Source organism: Papaver somniferum, chromosome 3 (assembly GCF_003573695.1).
Source record: "Papaver somniferum cultivar HN1 chromosome 3, ASM357369v1, whole genome shotgun sequence".
Lineage (NCBI taxonomy): Eukaryota > Viridiplantae > Streptophyta > Magnoliopsida > Ranunculales > Papaveraceae > Papaver > Papaver somniferum.
The window spans coordinates 29,777,756-29,797,323 of NC_039360.1; the positions used below are offsets into that span (position 1 = coordinate 29,777,756).

The following is a 19,568-nucleotide window of genomic DNA, read 5'->3' on the forward strand; positions in this document are numbered from 1 at the left end:
CTAATTTTGGCCGCACCTAAACTATGCCAAAACCCTAGTTCTGGACACGCCTAAACTATGGCAAAATCCTAGCTCGGCCGCGCCTAAACCATGCCAAAATCCTAGCTCGGCCGCGCCTAAACCATGCCACTAGCTGCAAACAAAGGGTTGCAACAATCAACGACCACCCCTTCCTCCTGAGATACGAACCTCAGCCATACAAACTTGCCATACAAACGATTTATGGAAATCTCTTGGCCACGGCGCCAATTCTTGGCCACGGCGCCAATTCTTGGCCATGACGCCAAAACCCTAATTTGGCCATGCCAAGAGCATGCAAGCGCTGCAGCCATGCCGCTGGTTTCCAAACGAAGGGTTGCAACAATCTACGGCTACCCTTCCTCCTGAGATGCAGATTTCATCCGTACAAACCTGCCACCAAACGACTCGCGACAATGTCTTGGTTGCGATGCCAACACTTGGTCACGGCACCAACCTGGCTACAATGCCTATTCTTTGGTCACTGAACCAACTTGGCTACAAACGCCAAATCCTTTGGCCACGCCACACGTAACAACATGCTACACGTTTTCCACGAAAACACTCGAGACATCAAAACATGTCACAAACTGGGGGATGCTCATCAGGGTATTGGTCTGGCGGTATACAGCGTCCGGCGTACACTACGCCCGTTATAGGAAAGTGTCATAAGGGTGAGGCGGTTAGTAAATACAAGAAGTAATGGTGAAACGTTTCCTTCATTATGGAAACATCAATTCCATGTGTTACCCGTTACCATTTTCTTCCATTTACTCAACCGTTTCCACTTCTTATGAGACCAGGGTACGTTTCGTTGCGACTTGTATAAATAGGTCTCACCTATTTCCACCAAGGACAAGTTTTGGTCAAGAGAATACAACACTCATAAATCACTTGTTAGCTTTCCCATCTGTTAGCTTTCGACTTTCTGATACAAGTCGTAAAACAACTACTCTTCCCGAATCAACTATTCTGGTCTCAACACTCTCTTTGTTTCCCTCCCTAGACCAACCCTTCTCCTTAACTTTGTGACCGAAGCAAGTCTGGAATGGCCATTTCTTGGTTTAGGACGGATTTGTACAGATTGATCTCTCGAAGCAAAGTACTTCCTTGCAGTACATTGTTTAGGGTTTAGACTCGTTTCTCACCCACACACTCGAAATTACCAAAATCAGCAGAAACTATTTTCACCCTCAAACACCAGGCTTCGGGCCATTTTTTGTATATCTTTTGCGTTGCTTGTTTAATTCCCCAAGATTGTAATCAACATTCATGGAATGGATCATCGTTTGTTTTTGGTATAAGCAATTTTGATTCGTCTGCATTGTTAATTAATTTAAACTTTTAGAGAATGAGTAATTATAAGTATTGATAAATGAACAAGTAAAATACTAAAAAGTGTTTGGCGGCAATAACGAATGTAAGTACCTCCGCTATTGACTTTGGACCCGTCACCCCGTGGGATAACCCTGGGCCAGAGGGTTACCAAATGATGGGGGTTGAAGTAGCGTTCTCGGTAATGTGATGCTTTATTGCATTATTTACATGCATCCATTCCGTCGAACCGCTGCTTAGAGTCTGATTGGGTATCTCTTTCTGCTGGAATCCTTCCCCATGGTCTTACACTCAGAGACGCTGATAGGGGAGTCCCGAGAGATTATACTTAGGTACTTTTCCCAATGGCATGGTAGTAAAAGAAAAACTTATTTTTATTGATGTGGTGAGGTCTGCTACTCCTCGTCCAGAGATAGAAACATGTCGAGCGGGTACGCTGTCTTCTTCTTCTGGTACTCTTCACGCAGATACAGAACTGCGTTGCTTCATGGATAGTATGGCTTGAGGTATTTTGCATTCCGGGGGTGCCTGAGGACTTCTCCCTTTAGGTTACGCAGATAGTAAGATCTGTTCCCTGCGATGTCATGTATGATAAATGGTCATCCCCATGTTGGTGCTAATTTTCCCCACTTTTTCTTTCGTTGATCTTGTGGTATAGTTCTTATCACATACTGCCCTTCTACAACATTTCTAAGTTTAACCTTCTTGTTATATTCTCTTGCTAATCTTCGTTGGTAGTTCCCCATTCTTTGTAGCGCTGTCTCCCTCCTTTCTTCTAGGTCATCGAGCCTTTCCAAAATCATATCCTCTATTAGGTTCTTCTCTTATGCTTCGGTCTTGGTGGTTGGCATGATGATTTCTGTCGGATTGAATGATTCGACCCAATAAGTAAGGAGGAACGGAGGTTCACCGGTAGCGGACCTGTGTGTGGTTCGGTAAGCCCATATCACATTGTGCAGCTGTTCACACCATCGACCCTTGTGTTCATCCAATGATTTCTTGAGGATAAGAGCAAGAGTCTTATTCGTGGCTTCGTCCTGTCCGTTACTTTGGGGGTAGATGGGAGTCCATGTGTTCTTCCTGATCTTGAAGGTATCAAAGAGCATTTCTATATTCTTTCCTTGCAGCTTCTTCCCATTGTCAGAGACAATTTCTACAGGAATGCCAAACCTGCAAATGATGTTCTGAACAATGAATATGAATACGTCCACGTCTCTGGTCCTGGCTAGATCTTTGGCTTCCACCCACTTGCTAAAGTAATTCGTGGCTACGATCAAGAATCATCTTTTCCCTGATCCTTCGATCAGGGGTCCAACGATGTCTACTCCCCATTTTGCAAATGGCCAGGGGCTATCTACTGAGTTTAGCTTCGTTTCCGAGGCATGGATTCTCTTAGCAAAACGCTGACATTCTTTGCATCTTCTAGACATCTTGCCGCGTCTTGTATCATTTGTGGCCAGTAATATCCTTTCATCTTAGCTTTGTCGGCTAGTGACCTCATCCCGCTGTGGTTGCCTGCGTCCCCGTAGTGGATGTCCTTCAGGATACAGTGACCCTCTTCTCTGGATGAACAACGAAATAAAGGACCGAGGAAAGACTTCTTATAAAGAACTCCGTCACGAAGATCGTATCTTCCTTCCTTTGATTGTACCTTTCGAGCTTGCTTCAAGTCTGCAGGCAGCGTTCCTTCTTCAAGGAATAGGTGAACATCAGTTTTCGAGTCTTCTTCGTTTTTGAAGTCTTCGTCCTCGTTTGCTCTTGATAAGATATCATCTTCGACGATTTCCTCCCCCACATCATCGTCAACAATTTCCTCCCCTACATCGTCTTCACGATTTGTAGTGAAGGATTGTTGTGGAGTAATCGAAGGCTCATATACTCTTGTTATCTTGATGGCCTTAACGCTTTCATCCTTTAACATAGACGATATGTATGCTAAGGCATCAGCATGCCTGAGGTCTTTTCTACATAGATACCGGAACTTGATGTTGGGTACTTGGGATGCTAAGGTTTGGACCAAAGTCATCTATGTTGAGAGGGTCTCGTCATAAACATTATATTCCAGTTCGATTTTCCGAATGACCAGTTGTGAATCACTTGTTAGGAGTATGTCGGTTATTCCCATTTCTATTATTAAACGAAGGGCATGTACTACGGCTTCGTATTCCACAATTTTGTTGGTATGCCCCTTGAAATCTAATCTTAGTGCGTGCACAATCCTATCTCCGGTTGGGGTGGTGATTACGATGCCAATACCTGCACCTTCTCTATTCCTTGACCCATCAACGAAGACTTCCCATCTTATTTGGCTTGAGGGTTCGAGTACATCAATTGGATCTTTTCCGACCTCTTATGCTTCTGGTACATCCTTCACTTCTTCGTCGTTATCCAGAGGTAAGTCCGCCAAGAAATCCGCCAAGACTTATGACTTTTGGGCAGTTTGGATCTCGTGGATAATATTGAATTCATCAAGATGAGTATTCCATTTTGTTATCCAACCTACTTTCCTAGCACTTTTTAGAACAACTTCCAGCGACGCTTTACATGGGACACGAACATAATGAGTCAAGAAATAGGTTCTCAGCTTTTGGGTTGCCTATGCTAATGCTAGTATGAGTTGCTCAATTTTCGTGTAGTTTCTCTCTGCCGGGTTGAGAGTCTTGCTGACGTAGTAGATTGGTTGTTCGACCTTCGTATTGGTTTTGACAGTACTATGCTAACTGCATCTTCGGTCACTGCTATGTACAGGTCCAACACTTTATCGGGATCGGGCTTCTGGAGGATCGGGATCGTGGCCAGGTATTCTTTAATCTTCTGGAAGGCTTCTTCACATTCAACGGTCCATGCAAACTTAATCCCTTTCTTGAGGATGTTGAAGAAGTGCTTGCACTTGTCCGACGATCTGGCAATGAATCTCCCCAATGCTGTCAGGGATCCGTTAAGCTTTTGAACTTCTTTCAAGTTCTTTGGGGACGACATTTCTACAATGGCTTGGATCTTAGCAGGATCGACTTCGATGCCCCTCTTCGTTACTAGATATCCGAGGAATTTCCCTGATGTGACGCCGAATGTACATTTCTATGGATTCACTTTCATGTTGTATTTCCTCATGGCATCGAAGATATCTCTCAGGTCCTGATCGTGATATTTCCGTAGCTTACTTTTGACGAGCATATCATCAACATAGACTTCTAAAGTTTTCCCGATCCATGGTTTGAAGATCGCATCAACCATCCTCTGGTATGTTTCCCCTGCATTCCTTAGTCTGAACGGCATGCGGGTGTAGCAGTAAAGTCCGTGAGGAGTGAAGAATGTCGTGTGTTGTTGATCTTCTTCTGCCAGATCTATTTGGTTCTAACCTGAATATCCATCCATGAAAGATAACTCATCGTGACCTTCTACTGCCTTTACCAGCTGATCGATGCTAGGGAACGGGTAGCTATCCTTCGGGCATGCTTTTTTAAAATTGGTAAAGTCGATGCATATCCTCACCCCTCCGTTGTTTTTTGGTATGATAACCATGTTCGAGATCCAGGTAGGATATCTGGCTTATTTGATGAATCATGCCTCCATTAGTTTGGTTAGATCCTTTTCGACTGCTTGATGGTATTCTGGTGCTATCTTGCATAGCTTCTGCCTGGAGGGGTTCGTGCCTGGATTTATCCGAAGTTCGTGTTGTATGATCTTTAAATCGATCTCGGGCATGTCGCCCATTTTCCATGCAAAGATGTCCGCATAATCCTTAAGCAGCTTGATTAGGGCCTCTTATCGATCCTTATCCATCAGGGTCCCCATCTTGATCATCTTAGGGGTCTCTTCAGTTCCTATGTTTATCTCTTGGAGGGTTCGACCGACGTGAATGTGGGTTTTGGTTCTCCTAAGAGAGGAACGTTCTTTAATTGCTATTTGGTAGAATCTTCGGCCCCCTTAGCTGTTGAGGTGCCTGCTTCGGCAGTTAAGACGCTGCTACCCTTCGTTAGAATTTTGCCCGAGGTTTCTTCAAGGTACTGGTCGATCTCCTTATTCTTGGCGGCTGTTTTGTTTCTGTTTCTTTGGGACTTCCGATGTTCATCTTGTTCATTATTGAGTCGGTTTTGTATGGCCTGGCACTCGCGGTCGGTGACCTGATCTCCCTTAATTTCCATTACCCCTTCGGGCGTTGGGAATCTAAGGTACTGGTGATATGTCGTTGCCACCCCTTTGAGCTTGTGCACCCATCGTCGACCAATTATGGCGTTGTATGGAGAAGGAGAGTTTACCACACTGAATCGGGTATCAACTTTCATTGGGTCTGCCATAACTTCTAATACGATGTCTCCTAGAGGCTTCGTCGGTGCGCCGTTGAATCCATAGATGGTATAGTAGGAAGAAATCAGTTTCTCATCATTCAGTTTCATCCGTTTGAACGTATCATAAAGTAAAACGTTAACTGAGATCCATCCGTCAATTAGAACCTTCTTGATGTTGCATCCTGCAATTGGTAATGTAAGAACCAAAGTATCGTTGTGGTCCTCCATATCTTCCTCAATATATTCAGCTTCTAATGTTATTGGTGCGTTCATCCATTGTTCGTGCTCATCAACTTCGACTCCATCGATTTTGTACAGCTTGCAATAGTCCTCAAATTGCTTTCTCAATCTCTTTCCTATCTAGGCTGTTAGCGAAGGGTCGTTAGGTTCGGAGCATGAGATAGCATTGAGCGTTCAATTTCCCTCAGGCAGCTGGACTTGCTTGCTTCACTTTGTCATATCATCGGTTTCTGCTTTCTGAACATATTGTTTGAGGTCGCCGGCGTCAATCAATATTTGGATCATTATTTTGAGGTTCTTGCATTTTTCGGTTTGATGCCCGTTAAAGCAGTGGTACTCACAGTAATCTCTTGACTTCTCATACCTGGGCGGCTGCTTTCCTTTGGACCAAGGACATTTTAGGTTTTCACGGCCCTTAATCTCTCTTAGGATGCGAGTGTAGTTGGTGTTCAACTTCGTATATACCTGATCTTCAAATTTACGATCATCACGCCGACGATCATCCCTTCGTCCTCTCCTATCTTCGTTGGGACGTTTAGCTGAGTTGCCTCTCTTGGATCCACTGGCTTGCTCCACTGAGTTGTTCCGATGAGATCTTTGCGTTTGGGCCCTAGGATTTTACCGCTGGATATCCTCCAATCTAGCGTGCTTTTCGATGATTACTCGAAGGTCTCCTTCGGTCGTGGGGACACTTCCGTGAATCTCAACAAACAGTAGGCTCATCATATACAGTCTCCACTTGTAGCAATTGATACTGACTACCGGATCCACATTTCCTATTTCTTGACAGATCTTATGTCACCTATCGGTATATTCCATGATAGTTTCTTTGTATGCAACCGATAACGAGAAGAGTTTGTCCATTCCCGCGTTGACGGCCTTGTTGTACATGTAAGTTCTCAAGAACTTCTCAGTGAGCTGGCTGTAGGAGTCGATAGAATTTGGGGGTAGGTTATCGAACCAAGATAGGGCCGATCCTTTCAAGCTTGAAGGGAAGTATCTGCAGAGGACCGCGTCATCTTAATCCCATCGGGATAAAATACGATTGTAATACCGAAGATGGGTCACGGGGTCGCTGGATCCATCGTAACACTCGAACGCTGGGATATTACACTTCTGGGGAATGAGAGCTCTGGCTAAGTGTGCAGTCAGTGGAGTGGTGGTGGCTTCTCTCATCACCTCCTCTAGTCTTCCTCCCCCCTTCCTAGCTTTCAGATGCTTGATTTCAGCCATCATTTCGGCACGAAGGCTCTCCATCGCGAGCTGATGGTCTTCTTTAACTGTGGATCGTCCTGATCTTCGATCCTCACTATCGAAGTAGTCTGAGTCCTATGGAACATAATCCGGATCGGATCGCCTATTTTCTCTAGTGTCCCTTCGATTTAATGGTTCGGGATTGTTGAGGTTAGCCACTATCATCCTCCGGTACTGATTAAGTGGTGGTGCCTTGGAATTAGCTTCATCGTGCGGATTTTCTATCTCTGCGCTGCGGGCGATCCTATCTTTGAGTTGCTGATTCTCTTGTGCAAGTAGGGCCACAACATCTGAATATACCTTCTGGATTCTCTTCAACTCTTCGATCTCGGCCATCATTTAAATAGAGTGGTTCGATCCGTAGTTCGGAGTTCCTATTTGTACTTGTCCACCGGCGGCTATAGTGTGATCTTCATCAACAGTCTGTACTAAAGGGACCGGTGGATCGCCATGAGGGGATTGAAGTTTCATTGGTTGTTTCGCTGGTTGGTTGGCCAACAGAAGAAGTTGATTGATCAGCAGCGGTTGATTCTGCTCGTTGGTGAGTGGCATCCCATACATGGGTTGTTGCATCTTTGACTCTGCCATCCCTTCTCGTTGTTCATATGCTCGATTTGTCGTTGCTGCTCTGCATGCACCTGCTTTGGTTGCTGCGGCTTTTAACGTTGTCATTTCTATAGCACTGGCATCCAATGGCGTCGTACTTTCTGCCCCATCATGTTTCTTGTTTGTTGCTTTAAGCTTTTCGCCCTTTTGTTTGATACATGTCATGACTAGAGTTGTCCTCGGTGTTTTTTTTGACGAATCCTTGGATTTTCCCACATCTTTTGCTTTTTCCATCTTCGATTATTTCTGTAAAAACAAAACATTGTCGAAGAAACAATATCCGCGAGGGTTTTGTTAGCAAAGTTAGTACAACAGGAGGGCAACAACCACAACATACACTTAAAGATTTTCAAGGAATACAATGGTTCCAAAAACCTAGATCCGAAAACTTATTCAAGGGAAAGTGTAGATCCGACAATCATAAAAATAGATCTACTCACGGATCTAAAAATACCCCGTGAAAATAGGTAGATCCAAGGATTTTCATGTATGAAAACATAGGTCCGATATACATTTTTTTTAGCAAATACATAATATGGCTATTTTCTCATAAAATATTTTGTAAGACAGTGCTGAATGGCCTATAAAAAGATCTTGGATCTGGAAAATATTTAAGGAAAGCATAGATCCTAAAGATGGTCATGAAAGAGAAAGCAGATCTAAAGGGTTTTCACAATAGAAAACACGGATCTAAAATAATCCTCGAAAAGGAGAACAAGGATAAATTACTCAAAACACTATTACTTGAGGAATAACGCTGAGAGACAAAAAGAGTGAAATCACAGGAAAAGATAAATCTTTTACCGGGACAAAAGTCCCTGTTTCTAGCGCCAGATTGTGAACACGGAAATAACGATGGTACCTTCGTGTCCACAAACAATATTCGCAACATAACCAAAATTACAAAAATGATTGAAGTGTAAATATAACTACGTGTGTTGTTCATAAGGGAGACTCTGAGCCTTCGGGCTCGTCCTCGTCTCTCATCATAGGGGGGACTATGACGAGTTAAAATGATGCATAATAGTACGTAGAATACGAAGATTAAAGTGCAGAATATAAATGAGACAATGATTTACGTGGTTCAGCACTAAGGCATACGTCCACGGGGGTTGGTGTTTCACTATGTTATAAGAGGTTACAATGATAGTCGAATGACGTTGAGTAAGTAACGAAGATAGAAGGCTTATTTTTAGGCTCATACTTACTCTCACGCTCTTTCTCTCTCCTGAACTATATCCTTTTTCCTTAGAATTGGTCGACCCCCACTCTCTTAGTGGAGTTGGGTATTTATAGGGATTCCATGTGGGATCCTCATAAAAGACAGTTGTATCCTTATCGTCTAGGTCTCTCTGTTGATCCCGCTGGTATCTTTGTAATGCACCGATGACCCTAACGGTAACATATTGTGACGATGGGTCACCTCTTATTCTTCCATAGATTACTTGACACATATCCTATGCATGCAGCATTTAATGCGGGTGGCTGGATAGTCCGCACGCGTCAGACAGCTGTCTGATACCCCTGTCACGTCCTTGTCGGTTAGATTCATCTCTGCCCTTGATTTTGGATCAATCTTGGAATGGAGTAAAGTATGCCTTTGGGTCTTCTATGGTACTTCACAGTATCTCGACCCTTTGGTACCCCTCGATCTGTCATTGTTGGATCTGCATGATGATGGATACGTGGCAGAAGATGGTGATCCTCTTCTTCTAGTGTTGCGACGTGGCATCCTTGTCTTGATGCTCCTCATGATGATTTAGTGCACGTGTCTACTTCTTGACATGTGGTTGATTATAGATTATGTGTATACAACGTGAAACAACAAATGCATAAAAATATTACTTTTGAAGAGTTTTTATACCTAACTTGATCATGAAATTACTAATATATATATACCCTTTATTTTTTGAAAATATTTTAAAATCCCACTGTGTACTTGGTTTAAATTATACATATCTTGTTGTAATTCTTTTAGATAAATTCTAAATTACTTCCATCCCGAGCACGCCTAACTGCAGAGACTTTGTCAATTCTGGAGACCTCGGTATATCTTTTATAGTAAATGCCAATGTAGTTTTGTAGGCTTTCATACTTCTTAGGGAATTTTGGTTGTCCATGATGTATCTCTTATTTTATAACAGAGAAAGGAAACAATTTCATGGAATCAATTTCCTGGGGGAATCAAGGAAAGACTTTCCTTAGAATTTCATGGAATTAAGTTTAAAACATATTTTAGGCCACGATTTTTTTATAATTTCATGAAAATAGATTTTTGACCAAACGACGGAATACACGTTATTTCCATGAAATTAACTCCTATCAAACACAACCTTATTGTAAAGGCCAACATAATTTGGTAGGCTTTCAGACTCCTTAGTGTATTTTGGTTGTCCATGATAGAGTACCAACTTAGGACACCAAGTTAGGCCCTCAAGGCACAATATGCATTTGATGCTTGGTGACATGAAATGTGAAGGATTATAGAACATAAAATCAATATCGCATTAGATAGAGTATTTAGTTGATAAAAAAGGTAGATGAATTCGCCATCTCTACCAATAATGAGAAGGAATAAACCAATAATTGAACATAGAAAATAATAGGAAATTTTAACAAAATACCACACTTTGGTTTTCCGGTTTAATAAAATGCCACCGTTTTTTTCAAAATTTATTAAATGCCACTACCGTTAGCCAATCCGTTAGGAGCCACATGTTTGGTCTTTTTCGTTGACTAGGTCAAAAAAATCTGTTGTATTTTACATACTTACCCTTGCAAATCCTGTTATACATATCACAATCACTCACCAATAAACGAACAACCTGCCTCACCTCCTCTCTACTACTGATGTTGTCCGTATAGATTTCAATGATCTTTATCAGCTTCAATTGGATATTACTCATCATAAGTTTGTTCAACCATATGTTCTTCATAAAACTCATGAGTGTAGATTCGTCTTCATTAGAAGATGGTTCCCATCTATCACGAGAAGTGAAAATAGAAGAAACTCAAATCTCAGAACTTATGCACCAACCAGGTTCTAAAACTTCAAAAATCAGATTTCGAATTCTCAATTCACTTAATCTCTATAACCAGGTTCTGAAGCTTCATATCCAGTCGACCAATTTTCAGGATAAGTCGTTGTTGCCATTGATTAAATTGATAGATGGAGGAAATTAAGATGTTACTGAGATTATCAATGATTAGAAATATATGGGTTTATGATTAAATGCGAAATCTCTGCATGGAAGTAATTGGTTTTGGTCTTCAAGTTACGAACTAACATCAGTTTACAAGTCGCAGGTCAAGTGCTCCACAGAATTCCCCAGATATATGCCTCAGTTCTGTGCAACCATGATCCATGTCTCAATGGGTACTCAACGAGAATAAGATTAAGCTCCAACGATTTTGTAGGCTATTCAGGACTAGTGAAGGAATTGGGTTTCTTTGATCAATCCATTTTTTCCTATTTTCTTCCCTCCATTGTAAAATCTCCTAATCCCCCTCCTCCCCCTCAGCCTTTTCTGTGATGCAAACCATTACGGTTATTTACAGGGATTAGGTTTCGTCATGCCTAATACAAATTCTTCATGGCTTGTCAGATTAATGAAGGGTTCGTTCAATTTCATAAAAGTTGCAGTTCGTCCATGGCCATGGTGCAATTTACGAATCAGATTGGGTTTTTGGGGGTTGTTGGTCGAGATTCATATAGTGTTTTGAAGTTAAACGGAGATGATGTTCACTACAACAATTGCAACCAGTGGAACATCTGAACTCAATGAACTGGGAATGCACATCTTGGCCTTGATAGAGAATTGCAACTGCTGGTGGTAGCAGTGACAACAACATCAATGGATTTGAGGGTTTTAGCGAATTGAAGACGAGAATGAAGACTACAGCAAATTGGAATATGAGATCGCGGCTGGCTGTTTACGACTTCTGGACGTGGATCAAAATTGGTTTGGAGTGCAATATCGATTGAGAAATTGAGCAACTGCATTTACGGATATCGGTTATTAGAGAGTTGTACTTCAATCTATTGACAACAATTTCTCATCTGCCAGATGGACTTATGTGCTTATCAGTATGTTCTCTTTTCATGTTAGCATTTCACATCTCTTGTCTGCATAGCCCTACCACCGACGAGAATTTTTTCAGTTGCTTTGACGTAACTGGACATTATTTGAAATCATCCTTGGAGTTGTATTGATTTAGCTCCGACTCACGATTTAACTCGGTATTGACTCGTTATGTGGTTTAACTCAGTTATAGTGAGATGGTTCGAGGGTGTAGATGTCTTTTACTAAGCTTTATAACTGCCACCTATGCACTAATTGATGTCAACAGTTTTTTGGACGGAAAAAGTCAAATGTGTGGCATTAAATAAATTCTGAAAAAAACGGTGACACTTTCTTAAACATGAAATTGGAAGTGTGGCACTTTATTAAAATCCCCAAAATAATATTAGGTTTATATTACATCAAGATTGAGAGTGTGAGAGCTACAAAAAGAAAGACATGGAGGAGATAGATGTGATGGATTGGAATTGGAATGATATTGATGAGGAGATTCCTTCCTCCATGTTGTCAAATCACCTAAAGTATTTTGTCCATCTCCGGTTGGTATGACAGAGGCATAATTCCAGTTGTAGACCCTCACAATACAACAATGGCAAAGGGTTTTGATCAGAATAACATGTACAGAAGTACTAGTTCAGGCGAGGTGCGTCCCCCGACTGGTCACAAGTACACTTAGCTAGGGCCTATCCAGACCAGTTCCATCAACAATACATGCAAGGATGCAAGAAGCATCCTAGGAAGAAGCGCAAAAGCAAAATCCATGGCAAGAACAAAAGACTACCGTCTGAATTTGTTCATATCCTGTTCCGCCCGTATCATAACTGGGATTGCGAAAATTCTAAAGGACTCAACATTAGTGACATGGAGAAAGAAAATTATCGTAGGCAAATTATCCCTTTTGGCATGAAAATATTAATCTATCTGTCCACTCGATAGTTTGGCAGAAAAGCAAGTTCATTATGATCCAAATCTAATTTGGATGCAGTTAAAGTGGATATTTTCGCATAATTACCCGATCAGATATTCATCATAGTGCCACGCTTGGTTTTTAAACATAATCATAAAACATTAATCATTATTCACCCATAAAATGGGGATTTAGTTTTCAAAAGCCAAAATGATTATCCACTTTGATGATCATATCTTGTCATCATAAAGATCAACTTGTATAAAAGGCTGGTGGCTTTGCCATCTTAATCTCCAGCTGCACATAAACCAACCTAAATAAATAAATTATATATATTTTTTTTTATTGGTAAAAAATTTGGGACCGACAGTTTTGAATTTCAGGTCACTGGTACCATTACTCGGTAATTTTAAGTGACACACCGGCCTTGCACAAGAGTTGGAAGGTAAACACAAGCTGGAAAATGTTTCATCTACAAATTACCATTAGTATTTACTGTCATTGATTACAAACTTTAAGAAAACATGATTTACATCTAAAATTTGTGATCGTACTACCATCACATGCCTATTGTTTGTGGCAGGCCATTTATAAATATGAGTCACGATCCAGTAGACACAGGATATAGGATAGGTCATTTGAGCGTGGCAATTAACAAGAGACGAGAACCTTTTGGGTTCTGAAGAGGTGTCAGTCAACATTGTTCGATCACAAGCCAAACATGCATCATTAAACAAAGAATGACCAGTACATATTTGGTACTGTAAATTTTAAATTTTATTACTACTTAGTGGCAACGGAATATGTTGATCAATAAAACAAAACAAACATATGAAATTTCTTCAATCCCATAATTAATGTTATTCATGGTCTTTGATATATGTTTACGCACGTCCCTGCGTGGACATACTAATCACTCCAGATTAAAAGTTTATGTTTGAAAATACGTCATGCCATCGTGACTGTACAAGTGGTGAGCTGAAAAGGAGAGTTGACAAGTTACAAACAAAGGTGATCGTTTTTATATTTGCAACTCTCATGCAATAAGAGAAAAGGTTTCTTTTAGTGCTTCCAAAAAATTTCTACTTTTAATCGATGGAAAAGAAAATTCTAGCTTTAGTTGTTATATAATTGAGTTAGAAAGGAGGGTTTTTATTCTCTAAAAATTCTACTTAATAATAGCTTAAAAGTTTGACTTATAGAAATGGATTTCTGTTTTAAACCGTTCAATTAATTTAACATAAAGAAGAAAGAAATTGCCCAATGAACCAACCAACGGTTGAATTGATAGACAAAAAAAAAAGGAAGAGATTCTAGGTATTACTTAAATTGAGAGACACCAACCTTACCTAGGGCTCTCTACTCCAAATGTTTTGTCCAAAAAGTCTGAATTTTTTCTCATTACAAAAGTCATTCTCCTTTCCTCTTCAAAGAAAAGTTAACATCTTGAGTTTACTACATTGCAAAAAGGACTATATGACCCTGGCATTTTAAATATTCGCATTTTTGTTCTTGGCTCTAAATTCAGAATATATTGGAAGAAAAGAAAGAATGGCGAAAATTGCATCTTTTGATTGACAAATAAAACTGCTATATTCATGACATGTGTTGGTTTGATTGCGAGTGCTCGCGCCGTAAAATACCGAACGTAGTTGCGTTGTGGTATTTCGCGGCATCGATTATTAGCAAAAGGTGATGGAAATGCTCGAGAAGTTTTAGTCCGATGGTTGAGCATATTCTTACTGCACAACTGATTATGGCATTCTTAATCACACAATTATTTTCATAAAAGGTTAAAGAGGAAGGGAACGAATATCATCCTTGTTTTGTTATTTGTTTGTCGAGGCTTGTGCGGTTGCTCTTTTACAAGGCCTAATTTTCTTTTTATGGTAGTGTAAGAATACTTATATGTTAATGTAGCTTTTGTACATTCTTTGTTCTCTAATAAAATCTTTTCTTTTCATTAGGAAAATAACTACTCCCTTCGTTTCAAAATAATAGGCAAATTTATGTACAAATTTACACAAAAACCCGCCTATCATTTTCAAACGGAGGTAGTATAAATTTTACTCGTACAAAATTTGATAGTATGATTCTGCCAGCTATGAATAGAACTAGTAATTAAATGATTATTGTAATGTTTATGCCATGGTTGTTGAGTTAAAACTGAAAGTAGGAGGTGGCTAAAAAATAACATTACATTACAAAGGAACAATATATAAATTAATCCAACGTGTTTGTGAAGAATCTACAGTAGTTTAAATTTAAAAATAATCACTTTTTAAAAAGCCAGTTGACAAGCGGAGATAATTCCATTTATTCTTATTTGGTTTTGCTCCTGGTATTACGTCACCAATGAGTATTAAATAGTATATGGCTGATATAACCAAAGCTATGAACTAGGCATGTCTAAGGACAAGTTTACTGAAATGAACCTAATGCTTAGATAAACAACTCCAAAACTACAACCTCACATAACCTTGTTACTGTTTAGATAAACAACCCTAAAACTACACTCTCACAAAAACTTTTTTCTAGTGAACTTGCATCGGGGTATGACCCATCACTCACCCAAAAGGGTGCTAGACTTTTTCTTTTTTTGAAGGAAAAAAAAACTGTTAAAAAAAATTACCACAAAAAAATTACCAGTTTACCTAAAAATTTACCAACCATATTTATAAGTAAATCAAAAAACTAAAAAGGGTAATTTGGGGAATCAAGAAAATGAAGTCATGAAACCTTGTAAGAAACTAAGAAAAAGGACATGACATTTTTGGGGTTATTTGGCTCACACTTCTGTTACACTGTTGACTGTGCTATCACACTCACTCTCACTCTCAAGACAAACAAACAAACAAACAGGCAAAAGGGTGAGAAGAGAAGAGAAGAGAGAACAAAGTGAAGAAGAGTGAAAAAGCTCTTATGCTTTTTGTGTGTGTCTTCCACCAACAAAGTTCAATCTAGGTTAGTAGTAGTAAAATGATAATGCTGTGTGTGCTTAATGTGAATGTGTACTTCTTTTTTTGATCAACAAAAAGGAATTGGAAACTCAAAATCAAAATTTGTTCTAAAATTTCCAGTAATGGGGTTTCAAGATTATTATTCTCTTGCAAAATTTATTCCTGAGGTTTTTGTTGTTTTAGTAGTGAGTTGATAGTTTTTGCTTTAAAGCATAGATTCTCTCATTGTAATTGCAAATCCTACAGACATTGTTAGTTTTTGTTCTCTGAGGTGGTGGGCCTAATTGGCCCTCATCTTTGCTTATGATCTGTTTAGATTCTCCTGCTCTTAAAAGATTTCTTTTTTCTTTTCTTTCTTTGTCTTCTCATCTCCCTTTCTCTATCTTGGGTGGTGCCTTTCACTTTCTTAGGTTCTTCTAGTCTGAGTTGAGGAGGAATTTGAGCAGGTGTAAGCAAATATCACTTGATTTAGAGTAATGGGTTTATTCCCCCCTCTCCCCTCAATGCTATAAATAGCGAGTGTGTCAATTTGGGTGTTCTTCATTGCAGGACTGGAGTTCTTCTTTAATCATCACATACATACATACAAGTTTCTTCAGAGGGTGTAAAAAAGATGAGCTATAATAGAGCAACTGCTGGTTCTGGTTAGTTTCAAACTTCTTTTTGTAAACCCTTTATTTTTTTTAATTTGGATTTTTTTCCGATTTTTGCAAGTAGTGTGATGGCAACCCATTTGTTGTTTGTTCCATTGGGGCTTTGTAATTTTTGTTATGATTTTGGCTAGTGGTGGTAGATTGCTGACTATGATGCTGTTTATGGTACTGGTTTCGTTTTTCAACTTTTTATATGAATGTGATTTCAGGAAGTAGAACTACTGGGAGGTCATTCGAGTATGGTAGAACCCATGTAGTCAGGCCTAAAGGGAAACACCAAGCAACTATAGTTTGGCTACACGGTCTCGGAGATAATGGTTCGAGGTATACATTACAAACTTTTCCATTTCCGTTGTTGTTGCCATTTTATTAAAATTGTTGGTTTGCTAGAGATGTTTGAAGTACATGGTTTCGGTTCTAGATTCAACGCTTTTTAATAAGAAATGGCTTATGACTTTGTGATTATGAGCCGGGGATCTTCAGACTGCTTGATTATTGAAAAGGGGTTGTTTCATCTTAAAGATGTTTCACTCAACATATACAGACAATCTCTTGTTTATATCATATCTAACTTAGAAAAAAGAGAAGTTTGACTGTTCGTTGCTCGCTATCTGGGTGCATCAGGATGCACTAGAGAGGTTTGGTGATTGTTTGAGTTATTTGTATTTAAAATTGAAAAATGGTGTGATTTTGTAGCCTTCATTTTTATTTTTATTTTAGTTCAAAGTAGGAATTACAAGTAAGAAAAATTACTAGAAATTTTGTTCTTGATCAAAATACTAAAATAGAATCCTCTATTTAACAATCCATCCTTTTCACTGAGATTCTCTCTCTTTTCATTGATTCGATTGGAGAGGCAGCATTACCGTGAACTAAGTAAGACATTACTTTTGTCATTTTCATTTGTCTTTCTACTGACTTGGTTGATTAAGAAAGCGAATATACACCCCAAGCCTTTAACAGGGACCAGTAGTTCACATAAGTTGTCATTCAGCCTATTGGTTTTGGCCTTTGTGCCTTTTCGCACTCAGATACTTAGTTGATGTAACAGCAGATGTTGATGGTTTGAACACTCTTTTTGGTCTCTGAAAGTACGACAAATTCGAATTCGAATTCTAAGTCTCAAGTGGATTGGTTTTTCTGTCTGTTGCTTAAGTCCCTAATCCTGCATTAGCATCAGTATGAGTTTCACAAGTGCTAATTTCTTGCAATATATTAGCAATTTAAGGCTATTCCATCATGAAGTTCAGCTAATACATTATTTTCAAGCTTGTCATTACGAATATGGTGTCTCAACTGGTTCTTTCTAATTTTAAAATTCCACATCAAAGCTATGTTGAATAGCGTTGCTTGAAAGTGAATCTTCTGACTTTGTGTTTCTTTTTTGTGTCTTGTAGCTGGTCTCAGCTTTTGGAAAACCTTCCTCTCCCAAACGTAAGGATATACGAACAAGTGTATATAATAAATTTAACTATTTTAGTGGCTGATACATTCTGTTTTGACGACGTTCATGGTTATATATTTCTGATTTGTTGCCATTGAACCTCTGCTGTGCAGATAAAATGGATTTGCCCAACAGCTCCTAGCCGACCAGTCGCAATTTTTGGTGGATTTCCTTGTACTGCATGTGAGATATATTCCACTTTATTCTAGTCCTAGTGTGTAAAACTTGAATCTTTAGTATCGTTTTGGATATACAGCACTGTCAAACATCCTCTGACAGTTGTTTGATTTATATAAGGGTTTGATGTTGGGGAACTTTCGGAAGATGGCCCTGATGATATTGAGGGGTTAGATGCTTCAGCTGCTCATGTTGCAAATTTGTTGTCAACAGAACCCAATGACAGTATGTATCTCTCTAGAACCTTCGCAGCTAGTTTGGTTCTTTCAGAATGAGCTTTCTGCCAATTTGACAAAATAATTAACCATTTGGGTGTAAGCATGAGTTTTAACAGTTCCGCAGTTGAACTTGTTTAACGGCGAAGCAGTTATATTTCATGATATTTTAGTCCAGTAACAAATTCTAAAGATCAGATTACTACTGTGTATTCCACTTCTTCATTTCGCTCATTTTCCATTGTTCTTTCGTTTTCCTTTTTTACAGTCAAAGTTGGTGTAGGAGGCTTCAGTATGGGTGCCGCAACTGCTCTCTATTCTGCCACTTGTTGTGCTCAAGGAAAATATGGAAATGGAAACCGGTATACAATTGACTTAAGTGTAGTCATAGGTCTAAGTGGCTGGCTTCCATGCGCAAGGTTTGTGCCACTCCAATCTATGCACTTCCATTCCATTAATACAATCCTACACAGCTTTAACAATTGCCAAAGAAATCCATAACAAATCACATCCTCAGCACTCGTATATTTATTTGACTTGGTTCTAATTCACCAATCAGGAGTTTGAGGAACAAGATAGAAGGCTCACATGAGGCTGCAAGGCGAGCTGCATCACTGCCACTTCTGCTCTGCCATGGTAAAGGTAATGTCATGCTCTTTCCTTGTTTGTGTGCTTAGACACCTCATCCCTGATATTTTTGCTCGAGTGTTCAAAGTTTTGAACCGACTTTGCACCACTACTGTAAGATATAATTGTTATGAGGTATTGTCTTTCAGGTGATGATGTAGTGCAGTACACACATGGAGAGAAATCTGCAACTGTTCTAAGTTCAACTGGATTCCGGAATCTTACTTTCAGAACCTATAATGGGTAACAATTTCATTTTATCTTTTCAACCCAGCAAAAATTTCTCCCTAACATTTATAATAATGAGTTCATTTGGTTCTGGAAATTACAGGCTTGGACACTATACAGTTCCACAAGAAATGGATGAGGTCTGCAGCTGGCTTACATTATGCTTGAATCTTGAAGGATCGCGATCGTGAATCGCATAATCTATCATTTATTTGAGAATAAACATTAGCCAAGGAGTAAAGAAGACGAACATAAACTTTATATCCGGTCAGTAAACGGAAACATGCTTGAGTTAGCTATAAGAAGAAGTTTAGAAGGTGTGGGGGTATATGTTGTTACAGTCCTTTTGGTCCTCTATTGTCTCTTCCAAAGAGACTATTTTTGTTTTCTTTTTGTTCTTTATAATCTTGTTGAGTATGGTCTTTTGTTTCTTGGCTTGTTGGTAACTTAGAGGGGATTGGTTTTAATGAAATAAATATTCATATTCTGAGTTTAAAGTTCTGAACATGAAGTCTCTGTAATATGGTAATCTT

At 39.5% G+C, this 19,568-nt stretch overlaps 1 protein-coding gene across 3 annotated transcripts; it reads left to right on the forward strand.

Moving 5' to 3' along the window:
• The first annotated feature begins 15,566 nt into the window (after positions 1 to 15,566).
• LOC113355702 (acyl-protein thioesterase 2-like) lies at positions 15,567 to 19,539 on the forward strand. Of its 3 annotated transcripts, none has more exons than XM_026598625.1 (10): positions 15,567 to 15,695; positions 16,241 to 16,335; positions 16,554 to 16,668; positions 17,742 to 17,778; positions 17,902 to 17,971; positions 18,086 to 18,190; positions 18,449 to 18,599; positions 18,740 to 18,822; positions 18,957 to 19,050; positions 19,139 to 19,539. In XM_026598625.1, the coding sequence occupies exons 2-10, from the start codon at positions 16,305 to 16,307 to the stop codon at positions 19,224 to 19,226; spliced, it is 774 nt and encodes a 257-aa protein (XP_026454410.1). In that variant the 5' UTR covers positions 15,567 to 15,695; positions 16,241 to 16,304; the 3' UTR covers positions 19,227 to 19,539. The 3 variants fall into 3 exon arrangements, with proteins under 3 accessions (XP_026454410.1, XP_026454412.1, XP_026454409.1); XM_026598627.1 differs by lacking the exon at positions 15,567 to 15,695 and adding an exon at positions 15,962 to 16,137; XM_026598624.1 differs by lacking the exon at positions 15,567 to 15,695 and having other exon boundaries at positions 16,149 to 16,335.
• Positions 19,540 to 19,568: the final 29 nt, after the last annotated feature.

What these genes read in the sequence shown, in the direction of transcription:
- LOC113355702 (XM_026598625.1), top strand. Translation starts at nt 16,305, where the DNA reads ATGAGCTATAATAGAGCAACTGCTGGTTCTG. An exon ending in CTCGGAGATAATGGTTCGAG is followed by an intron (nt 16,669 to 17,741) that starts GTATACATTACA and finishes TGTGTCTTGTAG; the next exon opens with CTGGTCTCAGCTTTTGGAAA. An exon ending in ACTTTCAGAACCTATAATGG is followed by an intron (nt 19,051 to 19,138) that starts GTAACAATTTCA and finishes TGGAAATTACAG; the next exon opens with GCTTGGACACTATACAGTTC.